General features: G+C 36.3%; 1 protein-coding gene across 1 annotated transcript; it reads left to right on the top strand.

Annotated features, from left to right (window-relative positions):
• Window positions 1-31: 31 nt before the first annotated feature.
• LOC121405854 lies at window positions 32-20,100 on the top strand. The gene is made up of 8 exons (XM_041596829.1): window positions 32-79; window positions 3,777-3,914; window positions 4,529-4,694; window positions 9,127-9,347; window positions 10,900-11,010; window positions 15,075-15,201; window positions 16,590-16,698; window positions 18,028-20,100. Exons 2-8 carry the CDS (start codon window positions 3,793-3,795, stop codon window positions 18,165-18,167), a joined length of 996 nt encoding a protein of 331 aa, XP_041452763.1. The 5' UTR covers window positions 32-79; window positions 3,777-3,792; the 3' UTR covers window positions 18,168-20,100.
• The last annotated feature ends 849 nt before the right edge of the window (window positions 20,101-20,949 follow it).

Raw genomic sequence — 20,949 nt, 5'->3', positions numbered from 1 at the left:
CGTATGTGAATATATTGCACACCAAGCTAGCTCAGTGCACTATTAAAATCGTAGTTCAGTCTCACACAGAACAAAAAAGGTACCTTCTTATTTTCTGATTATTAATCACATTTTCGGAGGAATCCCGTGAAATATACTTCTTTTGATATTTCATTTAGCGACATCGAAGTCTGTTTTTTAGAGGGATAATAATTTTCATCATAATCGATTAGTTAGGTGGTGATTTTTTGATAGTTTGTCACGTCACTGGGTACATTGTAATCTTTGTCTCAGTCCCACTCACCCTTTTTCGCGTTGTGTTTTTTTTTACAAGACAAGACTGCCACTGGCAGATATTTATAGATAGCAAGAAACCGTCTGTTGTTGTTGTACACGACTATAATATAGACGTTAGATGCCAGCTCGTTGTGTTAGATTTAGACCACTCACAGGTATTGCGATTCAACGCATTGCGAGGTTAGTATAACCTCAGTCATAACCGCGTAGGATCTATATGGCCCTGGATTTCTAGATCTAATTTTAAGTAAGAAAGTAGTCGGCAAACATCGCTCGGCATTCACATTGCATTTGCAGAAGAATTTATTTTCTTATTTTTTTTTGAAAAAAATCATTCTCGCTACTCACTGGGGGCGGGGCTCTTTCCGGTGAGTAGCCATACCAACGCTGAGCCATCAGTAGAGGCGCACGGCCAATATGGGAGACTCTCTCCAATAGGGGAGACAATCTCTCACATTGGAGACTTGCTTTGCAAAAGGACAAAAGAAACAACACCAACAAAAGCACAATTTTTACCACTCAAAAGTTTGTCTCGCTGAGGTCAGAAGCCCATTTGTTTTGTGTGTGGATGACAACAAAAATCCTTATCAAAACAAAAGTAGACGGTGAATTTTTAAAGTAGACGGTGAAAAGGTGTAAATTTTCATGAGGAATCTGCTTATGCACCCATGGGTTCATATCGTCTCGCGAGTGAAGGATTATCAGTCATACGCACGCGACACACCAGTACACTTCGAAAATACAGTGGGCTTTTGCCCACATAAAATATGTTTAAATAAACATTCCACATCCTGCTATGACACTTACCGAATCATTTAGATCCTTCCGTGACTTCTCCTTGAAGTTTCTTTCTAAAAATATGTATATTTTCTTGATCTTTAGTGAAGATTTTACGGAGATAGAAATCAGTCAGCGTTGATATCAATTTTCTCCTGAAGAGGGCGCGCGATTTATATTCATATCAAAGACACGACAAGGGAAAGAATAGGCACCTACACTATTTTACACGCATATCGACGCAAGGCATTACGCAAAGTCCGTGAAGTGTCCAATCTTTTCATTGTATAGACTTTGGTACACCGTATACGTATTATTGACGTTCGTCAAAGCTTGTACTGCTGGTTTCTTTCCAGGCACTTATATTATTTTCATTTTTTTTTTATCAGTCATCTTTTTAAATTAATGCAAATGAGTGTTATCATCACCAATAATAATCATTAATTATGTTTTTTGAAGGCATTTCATTAATTGGTGCCCATAATTAGTAAATTAATCATGAGGATTGCGCATTCAAAGAATTTAGATACAGTTATAAAATTACCGAGGAGCTGAATCAAGGTTGTGAAATTATTAGCGCCACCAACGGGCTTCCTTGTATTACCGTGGAAGAGACAAGCGAAGTCACTTTCGAGGCCGAGGTAAGCAAAATGTGCTTTTTTTATCGGATTATTATTTTATTATTATTTTATATTCAACAAACTCTTGCTACTTACCGGCAAGAGCCCCGGTGCGTAGCGAGAAGGAGCTTCGGCAAATATTACTTCAGCAATGAAGCGATGTTTGCCGACTACTTCGAAATCCAGGGTCAAACACGGTCTATTGTACGAGGTTAGTACATACTAACCTCGTACAATGTGTGAGTGCTGCTTATCACATTTTTATTTGCCGCCAAGGTAATCCTTTTGCCGCAAATGTAAACAAAGGAAATTAGTCTCCAAAACTGGAGACTGTCTCTGAAATTGGATACCCAAATTCTTTATAAAAGTCTCTGATATTGGAGATAATCTCTGATTATCTCCCACATTGGAGACAGTCTCCAATATTGGCCGTGGGCCTCTACTGGCCATACAATCGTAATTTTAGTTTTGAATTCATAAATCAAAATCATACAAAGTCAAAACAGCAAATCAGCTTACCTTGGCCTGGACATGCTGGAAAGTGACTTTGCATGTCTCTTCTAGACTACAGAAATAAAAAGGAAGCCTGTTGGTGGCGCTTATATTTGTAATTATTATTTGAAATTAATTTATGCATATTTTAAAAAATTCACATAAAATGCTTCTTTATTTGTTGACCGATTTTGATTTTTTTTTCTTCCATCTGGTAGAGCTTCATGAGGTTCACCAATCTTGTACACAGAATTTTGAAATTTGGACTAGAACAATTTTTATGCTAATTTATTCGAAATTCATATTTTTAAAATTTCACATAAAATGCTTTTTCTTCTTCAGTTGACCGATTTTTACTTTTTTTCTTCTTCCATCTTGTAGAACTTTATGAGGTTCACCAAACTTCTACACAGATTTTTGAAATTTTCAGTAGAAAATTACTTTTGCTAATTTATGCAAAATTTATTCAGAAATCACAGAAAATGTCTCTTCTTCTTAATTTGTTGACAGATTTTGATATTTTTCTTCCATCCGGTAGAAGTTCATGAGGCTTTTGAGGCCCACCAAACTTCTACACAGAATTTTGAAAATTTTTCAGTAGAAAATTATTTATGCTAATTTATGCGAAATGTATTCATAAATCAGAGAAATATTCCTCTTTACTTGTTTACAGATTTCGATTTTTTCTTCCATCTGGTAGAGCTGCATGAGGTTCACCAAACTTGTACACAAAATTTTGAAATTTTGTCTGGAAAATTATTTATTCTAATTTATGAAAAATTTATTCATAAATCACAAAAAATGTTTTTTCTTCTTCATTTGTTGATCAATTTCAGTTTTGTTTGCTTTATATGATAGCTCGAGGTGGTGATACAAAATTTAAACATAGAATTTTGAAACTCATTGAATCTGCTATTTATTCATATATTTTCAAAACTCACAAAAATTGCTTACTTATTTGTTGATTGATTTTGGTTATTTTTGTTCCATCTGAGAGCTACTTTAGGTTCACCAAGGTTCTACACAGAGTTAAGAAACTTTGACTAGATAATAATTAATACTTAATTCTTATGAAATTTATTCATAGATCACTAAAAATGCTTCTATGTCATTTCTTCATCAATTTCAATTCTATATCCTCAATTTATGTCACCAATATAATTCACTACAGTGTCAACTGGGCTGAAATTAAAATTGTGTTGCGAGATGCCGGATGAGCTCCACATCATTTATGTGCTAGTTTTATCACAGAATACAATTTTTCATTCCCAGAGCTTGGCAGGTCTGGTGTTAGACATGACTTTAGACAAGTGAGTCAAATTCGAGATTCGGAGATTGAGTATGGGCAGAAACTGGGCCAGGGCTAGGCACTCTGTCTCACCGTAAGTTAGATCTACTAGAGTTGTTAGTGTGATTTTACTCTGGCAGTGGTTTTTCTGCGTATGGCAGAATAACATAAAGGCAAAGCACAACTTTGGTCTTGAGCACAAGCATCTTGGCAGATTGGCCCTCAGCGACCTGAGCCGAACAGATTAAACCATTATGCATTATTTTAACAAATGGCTTAATAAGCAGGAAATTGAGATTGTTCTTTCTTTCCTTTCATTTCAGTTATCTTGCAGCAATCATGCTTTCCAACATGGATTTCATCAATAAGGAATTGGAGGACGTTAGAAAACGATGTGTTGATGAAGTTCCTGGGTCCGAGATTGTAGCTTGCCATCCTGCTGCCGTCAGGATAAGGATCGTGTACGTTCCTGAATGATAAGCTGTTAAACTTGAGCCAATCATTATACACTTCAAATTGGCAATGCAACAAAATCACTGTCTCCTTTTATCATTAATTTTGATACAAGTGATAGCCATTATCTGTTACTTTCAATTTAATCACTTTAAAAATGCATATTATCGTTTTTTTCTACACACGTTCATATGTTTATTATTTCCATAGTAAAAAGAAAATTCAGGAATTTGCCCATTTAGGAGCAAAAGAAGATTATACATCCTGTGAATCTTGATTAATCTTTATGAATAATCTGATTTATGTCAAATCCACTGTCAATTGAATTGAATAAAAGTAAAAAAAATCAAACAAGCATGTATCTTCAAATTTCATCAAATCAAATATACAACAAGAATGTTATACATTTCATACTAATTCAACAGATTTATGCACAGAATATGTAATATGCAAATGATGCCATCACACACTCTGTCATTATTTGAAATGTACACCTTTTTGGGGGTATATTTTTGTATGTGAAGAAGGAAAGTGAAACCAGTTCCTTTATACAGATGTTTGAACAATGTAAGAAATAGTTGATAAATATGAGTAACCAATTGTTTTTTTTTCTTGGATATAGGAGAACAAAATACAAGAAGTTGGAAGTTTGCATGCAGTTTCAAGGGAAGTATCCTGATGAAGCAATAATAATTGAGATAAAGAGTAAGACAATTCCAGACAAACTTAGGGAAGGCTTGACTAAGATCTGTGATGAACAAGCCAAGACTCTCCTTGGAAAACCTCAGGTAAGAACTGAAAGACTTAAGGTGATTTCAAGTTCAGTGTTAAACTGGTGTTGGTGTTAGAAGCACAATTAAGATTGCCTTTGGTCATTTTCAAACGTGAGTGACACGACAATCGGAGAGGTTTAAGGGCTCATATCTTCAAACTTAAAGGTTATGAATCAATCATGACTACTATATTATATACAATATAGGACTGGCATGGGCCACTACGAGTTTGATTTGAATTCAACAATTCGTTTAGTAGATATGATTAAAAAACGGTGCGTGAGTGACACGACAAATTTTGGACATGGGTTTCTGACCACTAACACATATGGTTGGATTCGTGCCCAAGTAGTTGTCATGGAGTACTGTGAGTACCAGTAAATGGACATAAATAGTGTACCTATCCAACACATATAGTCAAAATCAATCAAACCTTCTCTATGGAAAATGGTACCCTCCTATATACCGTGAGTGACACGACATCCAAAACGTGAGTGACACGACAAGTGCAAAAATACAACATTTATCTCAACATTCAAAGTATTTTTTGCATGATGTAGAAGAGAAAAATACCATTAACCAAAAAACAAGCTTAATTACATAATAACTGCTTTCTTTAAAGTTCATAATATGTCATCCTGATGTTTTATTCTTGGTTTATGGTCATATTTGCCCATCAACTCACATTCCCTATACCATACCATTGTCACACTAGGGCTTCTACCACTCTCCTCTTTAGAGGAGGAGGGGGCACTTGAAGGAGGTGTTATGAGGTCTTGGCATTGACATCAACTCAAACATTCTTTTTGTGGCCTGATATCATTCAAAACTTTAACTCTTTCTCCCTATTTGTATATGAAAGTTTACAGGCTTATACAATTCAGCATCCACAACGGATGGAATAATTTTTCCTTGTAAGAAAGGTATTCTCAATAGTCACTCACATCATCTGGCATGGTCTGGTAGCCAATGATGTCATGTACATGTATGACTCCTTTTTCTTGAAATATTGGATTACAATATTATCCTCCTTTAATATTTTAGGCATTGTCCAAATAGGACATGGCAGTTTCAATGTCTTTTTTGGTACCAAACCACAATCACATTGCTGCACACTTCAGATGGACTATCAGCAAATCCTTGAGAAACTTGGGAATTCAACTCAACAAGCATAGGTTTTCTCCTGAACACTGCTTGTATGTGGACCCTCCCAAGGCACTCTACCAAAATTCAGAGCTATGAATTTAGCTGGAATCTTGTAAGCGCCTTTTCATTGCTAATTATTTGATCATATACCATATACATGTACCACAGGAATCCAGGGAAAGCCACAAGGTGAAAGACGCAGTCAGTACCTGATTCTTGCAGTCTGCTACTATTACATAACAACTACAAGTCATTAGCCTTTCCTTTTCTAAGCCCTTGGATGTCACACTAAAATCCAATTCAGCATCCCAACCAGGCTCCCTTTATACCTCAATAGCTTTTTCCCCTCGAGGTCCAGCTCTGTTCTTATCAGGGTACCCCCCCCCCAAAAAAAATTGATTTACTGGTACATGGCAACCCATCCAAAGTTGCTCAAATCAAAATGCGGTCTCGGTTGGGACTTGTTGGGACCTACATGAACATGCATCATTTTGTTGTAATGAATATGTGTAAATGCAAATCTGCTCTGAACACACATCGGCCCGCTTACGGTAGTTAGCTGTTCAGACCCTACATGTAGTTAATCACTAGCGGTATGAATGGTTGCCGAACAAATAATGATTTTGAACTTGGCATGTAGCTGCTTCAAGTAATATCCAAAATTTTCCATCAAATCTCAGTACATTCTCACCTGAAATGTTTATGTTTTCTTGCAAATTTGTTTATTTCATGTCCTGGAATACAAGTTTTATGGCAAATGAAAAGGTTGATTTAATCAATCAGAAGGAAAAGAATTTTTTTTTCCGAATTTGAAAAAAATGTTTGGTGTTCATGGTGATCTCTTATATCTCACACTACTTTACCACTAAATTCCTGCAAATATCAAAAAAGGATCCCTGAATTTTCTAGCTATGAGTATAACAAAGAAATAACATATTGCTCAAAAGAAAGGTGAACTTTCTGCTCATTTCTGTAAATGGAGACAGAGAGTATTCGAGTAATACCTAGGTATGACTTGGACCATCACCATCACCAACCCTTTATGCATTGTAAATATGTCCATTGCTAAAGTACATGTATAGCGTTTTTTTCTTGATACATTCATAATTTTGTGTTGATTATGTTGTTATATTCTTAATCACAGTACATTCACCAAAATATGAATTAGGATCCGAGTCTTCACACCAATGGAAAATTGTCAGGATTTTTTAAACCAAGGCAACCATGGAGAGGAGAGAAAATAGATGAACTCAATGTCAAATTCAATATTTCCATAAAAAGGAGTAAAATTAGGAAGATGGAGGAAATTATTAGCCTAAAATAGGCCTAAATGATGTCAGGAACAACATTTTGACTGTATCCCTGGTAAAACGCTTCAAAAATTACTGGATGTCCTTTTTTATACACAATATAATACCGTGAGTGACACGACATTGTGAGTGACACGACACAACTTTAACAGTTAATTTTAGCTTTACCTTAACACATTGGACCAAGTTACTTTATATACAATAAGGTACAGATAAACTGTATTTGCTCCAGTACTGGGATAAATTAATTTTCAGAATACACAGCTCTAGAAAACTTTTTGCATTTAAAACGTGAGTGACACGACAACCAGTTTTGAAAACTTCAAAACCCAATTTTTTTCAGAAAAACACTTCACAGAATTTTTTTTGCTATTTAGGAGTTAGATACAATACACAGCTTGTATCTTGCCAACAAATGTGCTTCTAATACAAATTTTATATTGTGATAGGCAATATGTGAATTTTAATGCAAAAATCAACATTTTGTAACATTTAATTTCCCTTGCATAAAATTCACTGTATCTCAAGAAATAATTAATAATTTTATGTAAATGAAATGGAAAAATATACTTTAAGATGTCTAGTTTCAAAAAACATTGAAGCCTAATGATTTCTAGCAAGTTTTAATTTTCACCCCCATGTCCACTTTTGTTTGAAAATGACCCTTTGTTAGCACCAAGATATTGTAGGTCACTCTCAGACAAACTTAGAACTTAACTAAGATCTATGATGACCAAACCATGAGTCTTCTTGGAAAACATTAGGGAAGAACTGAAGGTCATTGGGTGTTTTCAAGTTCAGTGTGGGTGTTGGTGTTTGAAACAAAATTCAGATTGCCTTCGTTAGCACCAAGATAAAGAGTAAGAAACTTCCAAACAAACTGAGAGAGGACTTGACTAAGATCTGTTATGAACAAGCCAAGAAACTCCTTGGAAAACCTCAGGTAAGAACTAAAGGACATAGGGTGATTTCAAGTTTAGTGTTGGTGCTGGTGTTTGTGTTGAATATGTTGTTTTAAAGTTTGGTGTTTGTGCTTGATGTTGGAAGTACAATTCAGATTGCCTCTCCCAGTTCCAAACCTGTTCTGTAGGCCTATGTTTGTAAACATGATGCAAAACAAATTATTGATAACTGCAAGCTCAACACCTTCATCTTGTGAAATTTGTCCCAGCACCATTTTCTCCTGCAAAATTAAGAGACTACCGGTCCAATGCAAAGCATGTTTATACTTATCCGTATTTATATCACAAGGGATACCGCACATAACAGGTTTTAAAGGTAAATGCTACATGTAGTTTTGGTAATGATATCAAAATGAGTTCATACAGAATCCAATGAAATGACCAACAAAGTGTCTGTTTGTATAAATAAAACGCATGTGCCAAAGGATTTTGGAAGAAATTGTGTAATTGCTGAGAAATCAGCAAATAAGCACAGGATTCGGGTAGAGCGTCGGGCCTGACGCTCTAAGCAATAATTATACATTGTCCCACGTGCACTTATCTATGTTAGGGATCTTCGGTGTGAACATTTTTCAGCGTAGATTTCAAGATTCACAAAGTTCAGTTAATGTAACTGTACCAGATCTAGATCTCGATGATATACTGACAATTAAGCCTTGTTTTACAGACTTTCTCATGAAATCAGTGTTTACTGCAACTACTGGCATTTCTCTTTAAAATTGATCCAAGGCTATGGCAGTGGATGCCCTGCTGACTGGCCTCAGTGCCCTTTTCATTGGTCTTGGATATTGTTTCTGCCCTTCATAAATATTTCTGATACATGTGACCTTTTGAAAAGCGGCCTTACCCTAAAAATAGCAAAAATTTAAGGCCTGCATCAATTTAGGGATTTCGGGCATTTGTAGTGCAACTTCATATCAAACATAGTTTTAAGTGACTTTCTTAAAGAGTGTATCACTCTTGAAAACATGATTATGTACACTTTTAATGTTTAATAAAATCTCATACTTTCTTTCTCTAAATATTCAGATCCTTCATGTTGTGAAGTTTGTTCAACAGTTCCTGGCTGACAACCCTTTCAGTGTATGCAGCGAAGAAGTGTCGTTCATCAAACGAGAACTGATCACGGAGAAAGACGAGATAAAGATGAAGCAGAAGTCGGGAGTCATCGTTATCACGATACGAGAAGCAGAATACTTCATGAAGTTCAGATTAAAGGTTCCTGATCTATATCCAGAACAACAGATAGTGTGAGTAAACAAAAAAGCCCGGGGGGCCCACTTCCATTCACGAGTGGATACCATGCGCGACCATGGGGTCTCGAAAAGCACCCTAAACACGTAATTTCCATATTCTCAAAATGCACCCCTTAACAAGTATTGGCGTGTGAAACACTACCCTTATTAAGTATTGGAAACAAAATATTTCCTGAAATGAACCCCTAAACAAGTACAGGAATGTTTTATTGTTACGGGTCCTTCGGTCGTCGGCTTTACCTTATTTGGTTTAGTACGACCTCACATTCTACACCTCGCGCAAATAGGACTCTAAACACGTAGTATTGGGGCAAAAGGACATCCTTTATAAAACATTTTAATTTTGTTTTATCATCCCCGCATATTCGACCCTAAACACGTAATTTTCCTAGCGAAATAGATACCCTTTTTTCATTATTTTTGTGTTTTTGACACCCTTATCACGTTACGTACGTAACGTGCCCTATCATGAAAAGGACATCCTTTTTACGTGTTTTTTGGTCGCGCATGGTATCCACTCGTCAATGTAAGTGGCCCCCCCGGGCAAAAAAGTAATAATGGTAAAGAGTACCCCCACCCCGCCCCCATGTAAAAGGTAAATTTATGGTATTTTTGGGTGACACAATATTTGCTTCAGAAACAATTGCTCCTGGCTTTATTTCATGTAAGATATACATATATGGTTGGGGTTGCAAAAGGGTTTTGTTAGGTTTAGGGCTAGATTTAGGAGAGGGTATCGTATATATTTAGGGTTGAAGTTGATCATTCTGATAGTGTGTGGAATTTACAGTGGAGCAATTGTCGCTGGAGCTAATGTTGTGGAACCGTACATTGTAATGCTGAATGTTATACTGTAGTTAATTTCATATTAAATAATTGAATTATATATTTTACTTCATTTGATAAAGAAGTTGATAAATCTGGTATGTGTCATGGTAGAACATTTTGTAAGGGCATCTCTTGTTATCAAATGTACAAACAAGTGAGACAATGTGTGATTAAGATGCAAAAAGAAATAGTATGTGACAGCATCTAAGCTCCCTTTTGTATATTGTGTTGTGCATATTACTGTTTTGAGAACCCAAACAAAACTGTAAGTTGTTGTTTGAAGGTTTGCATGGTGGCATGTACAATTACTGATGTGGCTTACGGTACACCATGTGGAGTGTTATAGAAACAGTGGATAGAAGAAGAGAAGAAGTGGATAGGCGAGAAAGTGGAGATTTGAGAGTAGAGTATTCTTTCTTGAAAATAGTCCTGAAAAGGACTGTAAACCAGAAGGAATGTTGAGTGAGAACAGCTTGAGTAGTAGAGCTGATGAGGAGATGCTGGCTTGAGTCGGCGAGTAGAGATGATGAGTAGTAGAGAGACTCGACGTTTCGGACGGGTTGACTGTCCGTCTTCTCCACTTTCTCGCCTATCCACTTCTTCTATCCACTGTTTCTATAACACTCCACATGGTGTACCGTAAACCACATCAGCAAAACTGTAAGTGTTAAAACTTTCCAAATTTTATGTCCATTTTTGATGATTTTTTTTTCTTTAGGCTAGAGAACGTGGAAAACAACTTTCCTGAATTATTTCACAAGATGTTCTTAGCTCAGACGGAGGAGATGGCAAGACGATGCGTTCAACCTCCACTAAAAAGGAAACCTAAGTAAGACTTGGGACCCCTATTCTCAATTCGGGTTTGATTGTAACTCTGGTTTAAAGTTTTGGTTTAACTATGGACAGCCATTTGTGAAACAAATAGAGATTAATATAAATTCTATTTTATCAACTCGTCTGTTACTCAGATCATTCATAACTGTCCGGGATCAATAAGTCTATTTTTTCATTATAGCATGTTGAAAGAGTATAGTGAATACAAAAAAACATACAATCTAAAAAAAAGATTTATTTTTGCTTCCCATAATTTTAGCCAGTGTTGTAGTCAAGGCTCAAACCTCCAAGGCCAAGGCCAAGGCCAAGGCTTTAATACCCAAGGCCAAGGCTTCAATAACCAAGGCTGAGGCCAAGGCATGGAAACCCAAGGCCAAGGCCAAGGCCTGAAAACCTCAAGGCCAAGGCCAAGGCATTTCAATTGTACAATATATGGAGAAAAAAAATTAGACAACAATGCTTAGGCGGCATACATGACACACAGGACCAAATGTATAAAAGGTGTGAGCGAGCAAAATTTTTTACCCTTGTACATTTAAAACGAAAATAATTTCATGATAGATCATGTAGATTTAGCCATAAAATTAAGATAAATATGTAGTTACCTTTGTACATTTAATTATTGTTCTAGGCGATTCACATTGCAATAATTATTACCAAGGTGATCTGATCCTGGCATGCCCATTCTCAACATATGTCTTTCTCCTCTACCTGGGACAGGGGAGGCAGAATGTATTTTTTTTTTTTGGGGGGGGGAGGTCAAAGCCAAAAATGCACTTACAGTATAAGTCAAAATGAGAATTTTGGTGCAGTTCAGCAAAGCTTTTTTAAGTGATTTCTAATTGATAAGACATATATTTTGATTTAGGCTTTAATTTCCCGCTATAGAAAGCATAGCGAGCAAGTGGTTTTGAAAAAAAAATCAATTTTGAAGTTGTAAAACTCGATTTTGGGTCAATTATGGTGCTAATCACTGTTAAAAGGGCATCCTTGCGAGATGTTGTAATAAGATGTAATAAGAAATGAAATTTGAATATTTCGAGCTGTTTTTGTAATCATGAAAAAGGTGTGCATCTTACTAAACAAATTAACGCGAGCACAAAACACAAGCTGAAATTTTTACTGACCAGAAGAGGAGGCTGTTCTGGACTGCATTTAGTGACTCATAAATAGGATACATAACTCACCAATCAAATAATGCGAGCGCAAAGCGCGAGCTCAAAAATTTGTAATATTCCGACCTTAAAACTAGACATTCTAAGCATTTTTTTTTTGTAAATTGAATGCGAACCTTACTTTACAATAATTTATGCAAGCACAATCCAAAATTTGTTGATTTTGAAACCTAAAATTTTGCTCTGTATGCCATGCTTGGCCCTCAAAATTGTTGGGCTCATCATGCCATTGATGCCATAGCCCATTTGGAAATGACGAAATTGAAGTTTGTGTTTAAGTTTACCGAATCTTTTCAGAATTTAAGACTTAAACATTCTTGTTGGTCAAAGAAAATAATACAAGGAAAACCTAATGGAATAGAAATCAACCTTGTTATCATTCTTTAGAGTAAGCTATTTTTAAAGTATGAAAATTGTTGTCAAAATTGCAGTCAAATCTGTCAGAATTATTCCTGTCATAAAATCACTATAATCAGTGGCGTACCGTGGGTCACGGCATTGGGGGGCACCAGCAAAAACTTGGAATTGCCTATGAGCGCGCGAAGCGCGCCCAGTTGCCAGGTATACTGACCTAATAGAGATATTTTTATAAGGACAGTGCCAATAAACGGACATGTACAGTGTATCTCACTTGTCAAATAATGCGAACGCGAAGCGCGAGCTTAAAATTTTTGATATTCAAACCTAAAAAGGGACATTACAATCAATCTTTTGTAATCATGATACGTACCTGTCTCGCTAAATAATAAATTTTTGTAAATATTGACCCCAAACAGGAAGATTTTAAGGACTATATTTTAGGAATCTTTTATCTATTAAGATTATACACATCTCACCATAGTCATCTAATGGGAGTGCCAATAAGCGCTTGCTGATTTTGTTAGAATTACATCTAAACATGCACATAAAGCGCTTGTAATCATGATTAACATACCCATCTCACTAATCAAATCTTGCGAGCGCGAAGCGCGAGCTGAAAATTTAGGAAATTCAGATCTGAAGAGGGGCATTTTAAGGCTTGTTTGTAGGAATTCAAGAAGACATTACGTAGTTCACTAACCAAATGATGCGAGCGCAAAGCGCGAGCTGAAAATTTTTGATATTCAGATCAGAAAACAGAAAAGGGACATTTTAAGGACTCATTCTAGGAATTGATGGAGAGCAGACATCTTTCAGAAATCCACTACTGCGAACGTAAGCACGGACAGGAAATGTTTTATATTAAGACCTTAAAATGGGACAATCACTTAAAGTATTCATGAAAAAGAAGCATACTATTGTACATGTAAAAGAATAACTCGAAGTGCGAGCAAATATATTTGGTAGTTTATTTGTGTATATTTGTTTGGTGGTAAGCGCATAGAGAACTAGACCAGTTATTATGCGCTTAATAAGTATCCTCTATTATTATTATTATTATTGACTTGAAAACAGGAGGTTTTAGTATAACAGGATTATATATCTCGGTAAACAGACAATGGGAGCACCAGGAACAATGAAGACATATGCCCTGAGCAAATTATGTTTCATTTATATGAAAAAAAAGTTTCTTATGTAATGTAACATAACATAATTATAACATTATAATGAACATAAATGTCTTCTTTCCCACTACATTTCTCTTCCTTTCTCCCTCTTTTCCTCCTTTTTTTTTAGTCAGCCGATGGGGGGGGGGGGGCACGTGCCCCCATTCCCCCCTGTAGTTACGCCACTGACTATAATCCTAATCATAATTATTATCATTATTATTGATATTGTCATTATCCTTATTAGTCATGATTACATCATATTACCAATAAATAATATTAATTTTCATCACTTCTCTTTGTTACATAATTATGTGATGATAATTGCAATTGATGGCACTGCTAAGTACACTTACTGCTTCTGCTGCTGCTGACTGGTAGTATTTAGTGTCATTAGATGTACAGAACAATTGAAACATTTATAATTACTTGTATAAAACAAATGAAAGTACAAAATACAAAATGCCTTGAAAAAGCCTTGAAAATGCCTTGAAATTTCAAGGCTCAAAATCCTCAAGGCCAAGGCCCTCTCAAGGCCAAGGCCTGAATGTTCAAGGCCAAGGCTTTGAAAAAATAGGCCTTAAGGCGCCTTAAGGCCAAGGCCGAGCATCAAGGCACTACAACACTGATTTTAGCACAGTTAGACCATAGCTTAAGTTAAACCAAATTTCACAATAAAGGCCATGTTGTCAATTTGGTTAGAAAAATGCCACAAGGCGTCGTTTTTCCAAATAAGAAAGGGTTTGTATTTTTGGGGTTGATAGTACGAAGAGGAGGGGATGGCTAAAGAAGACATAGAAGAAGCAATTGGAGGCAGAGAGTATGTAGGAGTGTTGAATTGAGGATGTACTGAATTGTGCAAGGTGGAGGAGGGGTGAGAATGTTTGATGCGATTGTTAGGTGGATCCGGTCACCCCTAGTCAAAACGGATTTAAAACTGTGGACTCTTTCAGATAAATTAAGTCAAGTCGTAAGTTTTGTCCTATGAAGCCCAAATTGCTATCCTAGCTTATTACAGAGAATCCTGTCTTTTACTTATTGTAACTTGACTGTTATATTTCATTAGTTTTTCGATTTTTGTAGACCCCCCCCCCATTTTCTTGTTTTATGTTCGACCCAGGTGAGGTAAATGGGTACTGGCAGGAAGTAATTCCTCAAAAAGCTGTGCGCACCAGAATCGGTAGACTAGCTTAGCCGGGGTAATATAGGAGTGCCTTGAGCTATACAAATCCTATATTATCATAATTGTTATGCGTTTTGTATCTTACAAAAGGCAATTTCCAAATAAAATGTGTTAATATATGAAACCTGCAGAAATCATTTAGATTTATTGCTGTGTATTATTATTTTATTTTCAGGGATCCTCCATTTGAGCCATCACCTTCCCTGAAGAAAGTAGCGGTCTATCTAATTGACTGTTTACGGACGTACCCAGGATCCATCTGCCCTATCTGTAGAGAAAGAGCATTTACACCCAATCCTGAGGTAATTTAGTCTGAATAAAGTTAAAGGGGAATTCCACCCTGGCAAAAAGTTTATTGTTGAAATAGGAGGGAAAAAAATGATAAAAAATATTGCTGACTTAGGTTTGAGAAAAACCCTTCTATCCAAGACTAAAAAAGTTATTAGAATTTTAATTATTCGATTTGTGGTACCACATGCGAGCAGCTTTCCTACATATTGCATTTTTGAAAATCATAGAAATGTCATTTTCTCAAAAAATTGAAAATAGTTTTTACTCTACCTTTTGTCATTTTATCAGAAGATAGAAAATGGATTTACTGTACATTTAGTATATCAATAGTCAATCATTTCGCTCCCTTTCCTAAAAAGAAATACAAGACATCAAGAACCGTAAAAAATTGAAATTTATGCATTTTATATTAAATGAATATGGGGCAGCTGCTTGTTTATAACGTTACAAATCCCAAACTAAAAAATCGAATAAATTTCTTAATCTTTAATGGATTTTCCTCAAACTTTCACCAATATTTTATGGTATTCTGCTAATTTACAACAAGCTTTTCTTCAGGGTGAACTTCCCCCTTTAAAGGGCATACGAACTAGCAGCCATGTTTATATAGCACCATCTCAAGTCCTCAGATACTTGCATCTGGCCAGGTTTGTTACCCATAATGCAACATTCTGACCTGTATAGTCTTGTTATATAGACCCACTTGAATGGCAACACACCAATCCACTACTCAATACTGTTTATACTACAATAGTCATGTTACAAGGTAGTAAAACAAGGACCTTTGCTCTTGCAACAGTTAAGTTTGTGTATATACATCACCGGTGCTCAGTTCATTCAAGCAATTAATCCTGCTGGGTACCCATTCACCTCACCTGGGTTGAGTGCAGTATAGTGTGGATAAATTTCTTGCTGAAGAAAAACACAGCTGGGAATCGAACCCACAACCCTCTGTTTGAAAGGCGAGAGTCAGAACCACTAGACTGCGACGTGCCCAACACCTGAATGAAATATTTAAAGGTCAAGTCCACCCCAGAAAAATGTTGATTTGAATCAATATAGAAATTTCACAAATATTTTTGACAAATGAATATCTGACTACTGTTGCCCCATTGACTTTTTCAAGGGTTTGCACTTCATTTCCTGTAAATATTGATAAATGAATAAAAGGTATAAGAATTTCATATCAAATGAAAAAATGCGAAATTTAGCAAATCTTTAAATGTCATAACTTTCCTATTTTACATCTAATTTTGATGAAATTTTCAGTGTAATGCTACTTGGAATTTCTCTGTATTTGTTCAATCAACTTTTTGTTGGGGTGGACTTGTCCATTAAGTTGACAACTCTGTTTATGTATACAAACACTGACCTTGAACACTTTCCTTTCTTTTCCCAGCATGCCGTCAAAGATGAGACGCATGGGCGGTTTGTAGTGTGGGTGTATTGTGGTCATATATTCCATAAAGGATGTCTCGATGAATTCTTCAAGACGCCTCCATTTACAGGTGAGTCTAACACTGGAGAGCTTTGAAAGATTTATTCTCATACTATCAGGCTATTTCTTCTCATACTATCATGCTTTTTCTGCTCATAAGGCAAAACCATCGTTACGAACCATGAAAAACCTAAATCACCCCGCGCCAGTTATTTCAGTATCTAGACATGTGTTTCTTGACCTTAATGGGTCCGAAAAAAACTAAACCGCAATTACATATGCAGTGCCCCGATTCGAGCAAAATCGCTCGCCATCGCATGCATTCATTTTTATTTCTCTTTAATAGTTTCCTTATTTCGGGGCCAATTTTCTTCATTCGAAATTGAAAACAAATTAACATTGAATTTTAAAATACATGCCTTTGAAAACTTGATTAAATATCAAATACAATGATTTAATTCCGAAAGGCCTACGAGAGGCAGAGCTGCTCTTACATAATATCACAGCTGATATTTATGGTCTAACCCTTGGGCTTGCGCCTGCTGCGGAGAAGTGTTACATAAGAGGGATTATCGGGCGATTCAGAGTTGATAGCGCTTGGAAATGAAATATCTTGGTTCCTCCAATGAGGATTTTATTATCGGGGTATACGACAGCAATAAATTCCATGAGCTAGTGCGGTCGTTCTGTAACGAGGTTTTGACGTAATGTGAAATTCCAGGCATGGATCACCCAATGGTAAATAAAGCCTGGAGGAATTGTCGCAGGATCAAGTGTTGTATTACCCACCCAATTGCGTGAATTAAGAAATATGAGAAAGTAAATGATATCCTGTCATTTTATTTATAATTCTGAATATTTCAATTGCTATTATTTATTTCACAAACAGTTTTGGACTGATGATGTTTCCTCATTGACTTTTGTACAAGGGTTGCAATTAGGTTCATATTTGGCATTTCATTTCGTGTGAAAATTGATAAATCAATGGAAAGTATAAGAATTTCATATCAAATGAAAAGATGTCATCTCATCTCTCAAAAAATTAAAAATATGTCCTGACCTTTGAAGCATTGCACATTACTTTTGAATGATCACAGAAAGGTCTGAAAGATTTGCTTTATCACATTCAATGATTCATAATCCTGCATTACGGATGATAATTTCTCGAAAGTAGAGATAAGTCTGCAAAAGTCTTCGTAAGTCTGCAAATAATCATCTGTATATTCAAAACAATTTCAGACCAAATTATTCAAGACATGCCTTATGAGTTATCAACCTCAAGGTCACACGAAATCTAACATATTTCTTGGGTTCCAAGAAATTCCACTTATGTAGTGTTACCTATAACATGAGATAGCTTCTTATTTTATGAATGACAATCTCTTATTGTTTCTAACAGGAGGCAAGAAGTGTCCATCTTGTGGGAAACGAATCTATCACGACAAGTGGAACATCACCCCGAAGGTAGCGGAGGAGAGATGGGCTCACCAGGAAGCCAGAAGGAGAGAACTTGATGAAGTGGTAGACTTCCTTCAATGACGGTATCCCAACGGCATCCAATGATATAATGTATTTGTAATCTATATACACTGACATCAATGTGATGCTATGTTTGTCATTGACGGCATCTGAACTACATCCAACGATAAAATGTATCTGTAATTTATGTGCGCTGATGTCAAGCCTTTAGACAAGACCTTGTGTCTGATGTGACTCGTGTATCAGAGACCAAGTGACTAGTCGCTCAAAGCTTTGGGTCGCTCGACGAAGCGCTCACCCGGGTCCCGCTAACTCTCTTCGTCGACTGCTGATCTCATTTCGGCAAATACTTGACGAGGAATATATCCAAGTCACAAGACCTTGTCAAAAGGCTATGTGATGCCATGTTATCAATGACTGCATCTCAGCTACATTAAACGATAGAATGTATCTGTAATCTATATTCACCGACATCAATGTGATGCAATGTTGTCAGTGACGGCATTTCCATGTTATCTACATCCAACGACAAAAAGAACAAGAGACAAATGTAAAATCTCCTGCAAAAATGTTCCTTGACATTTTTTGGAAAAAATCATTCAATGTGATACAGAGATATTACGTGTGATTTCTTATTTCTGAAGATTTAAATCTGATTTGGCTGAGGAAGTATAGAGGGGCATAACAACTCAGAGCGCCCTCTTTCTTTTATAAGAGATGCTGTCAATGATGGTGTCTCAACTACATCCAACGATGAATGGAAGCAAAAGTGTAGAATTCCTGCGAAACTGTAAAATGCGCCTTTCATCTACATACATGTTCAGTAAGGTCAATGTAGTATCCCACCTAAACATGCTTTTCAGTGATAGCATTTCAACTCTAATACATCCAACGGTAAAAGGAAACAAAGAGTCAAATATGAAATTTCCTGCAAAAGTGTTAAATATATCTTTGATCTATACACTGACATCAATGTAACACTGTCAAATTTTCTTTCCTGAAACTCTGCCATGCCTTGGCTTGTATATCGGTTTCCAATATTTATGAGAAAATTAATCAAAGAACCATAGACAACTCACTTTTGCAACGTTTTAATCAACATCTAACATATCTCATTTCATTTATTTTCGCAAAATTAAATATATACAAAGCAATATACAAATATATTTTAAAATAGGAGTGGACCAAGCGAAAGCTCATCAGGCTTGTTTGGATAGCCTAAAATAACATTCAGAAGAGTACGTAATGCATAAAACATAATACATCTTAAAAATACAAATGGCATAAGAAAGGACAGGAAAGAAGAAAAGAAAAAGTGCGGCTGAGATTATTTTTAAGAGAAATGGGTTGCTGTATGTAGAGTAAATATCGTTGGTGACTAAATCTGAAAAGTTAACATATACACCGTGTTGTTTATTTCTGCCTTGAAATTAACTGTGTTTAAACAAAATATTAGCATTGGGGCCATTTACTTTTCATACCTTACTTTACATAGTATTTTATTTGCACTTGCTTCTGTCCACATGCATTTTATATTCCAGTCAATACTGGCACAACATTGATTCCGTTCTGGTCCCACTCTCTTCAATTCTAGGTCATATCAAAATTTTGACCTCAACACCATGGGAACACTCAATCCGTCTCGATCATTGGGATGATTTTTATTCCTTTATCCCTTTCTCTTGCTGTTGACCGTGTGGTCCTTGATTGAGTAAGCCTTTTCATTGTCCAGTTGCACATCCCCTCCTAGGCTTGTTCTACCACAACAGGTGGTTCCTTTTTTTTAGTAGACCTTGTGCTTCAACAATTATTTTGGTAATGATGTTAACACCTCTTGCATGCCGTCATCAGTGTGTGCCGCAAATGTGCAGTCCACGCTTCTCAACGTTCCAACTGATGAAGGCCATGAATTGATTTCAGGACCCCGTCTAACAAAAAGTGCTCTCTGTTAGTCCCATAAATCTGCATTTTTTTTAAGAGGGTGGCAGAAAGCGATGTTATTCTTTTTTGTAGAATTTGGATGGTTGGAATTGTACGACACTGTGCTCATATGTTGTCATTATTGTGTGTGACAAATTTGCAGTGCACACTTGTCAACATTCCAACTGATGAGTGCCTTGAAAGAGTTTCAGGGCCCCATCTTACAAAAAGTGCTCTCTGTTAGTCCCATGTACCTGCGTTTTTTTTAGAGGGTGGCAGTAAGCTCATGATGCTGTTCTTCTTGATGTCAAGTTATTCTATTTCGTAGACTTTGGATGGTTGGAGTTCTACACTCTGCACATATGTTGTCATCATTGTCGGCAAATGTGCAGTGAACACTTCGCAAAGTTCTTGCATGTCATTATTGTGGGTGGCAAATGTGCAGTCCACGCTTCTCAACGTTCCAACTGATGAGGGTCATGATTTGGTTTCCTAAAAGTGAAAATTATTTTCTACCTTGATAGATGCAGATCTGGAATCTGTCTGTTTGGTTCCACACACCATAATGGCAAATTATTTGTATCAACAGCTGGGTGTCATAGTACATGTATCCAATATCATATGCATTACCGTATGTGACTTTTGTGTTGAAATATCCATGACAGATATGATGATTTGTATCCCCCCAACTGGAATTTCAGATTCTGTCTGATCTGGTTTCCTTTTAGAAAATGAAGTTAGAAGAGACTCTGTTTTTGACTAGACGTGTGATTCTTGTGCCCGACTGAAGAAATGGGTGTGTCCACATTGGCCATTACATCACCCCTCTCTGGTAGAAAATTGATCCTTGTCATGCAGTGTTGACAGACTTGAACTGTATCAAGCGCAAATATGCCTCTTTACTGTTTTTCAATTGACTCAA

The sequence above is a fragment of the Lytechinus variegatus genome, chromosome 19 (assembly GCF_018143015.1).
Source record: "Lytechinus variegatus isolate NC3 chromosome 19, Lvar_3.0, whole genome shotgun sequence".
Taxonomy (NCBI): domain Eukaryota; kingdom Metazoa; phylum Echinodermata; class Echinoidea; order Temnopleuroida; family Toxopneustidae; genus Lytechinus; species Lytechinus variegatus.
This window is presented reverse-complemented; position numbering and strand designations above follow the sequence as displayed.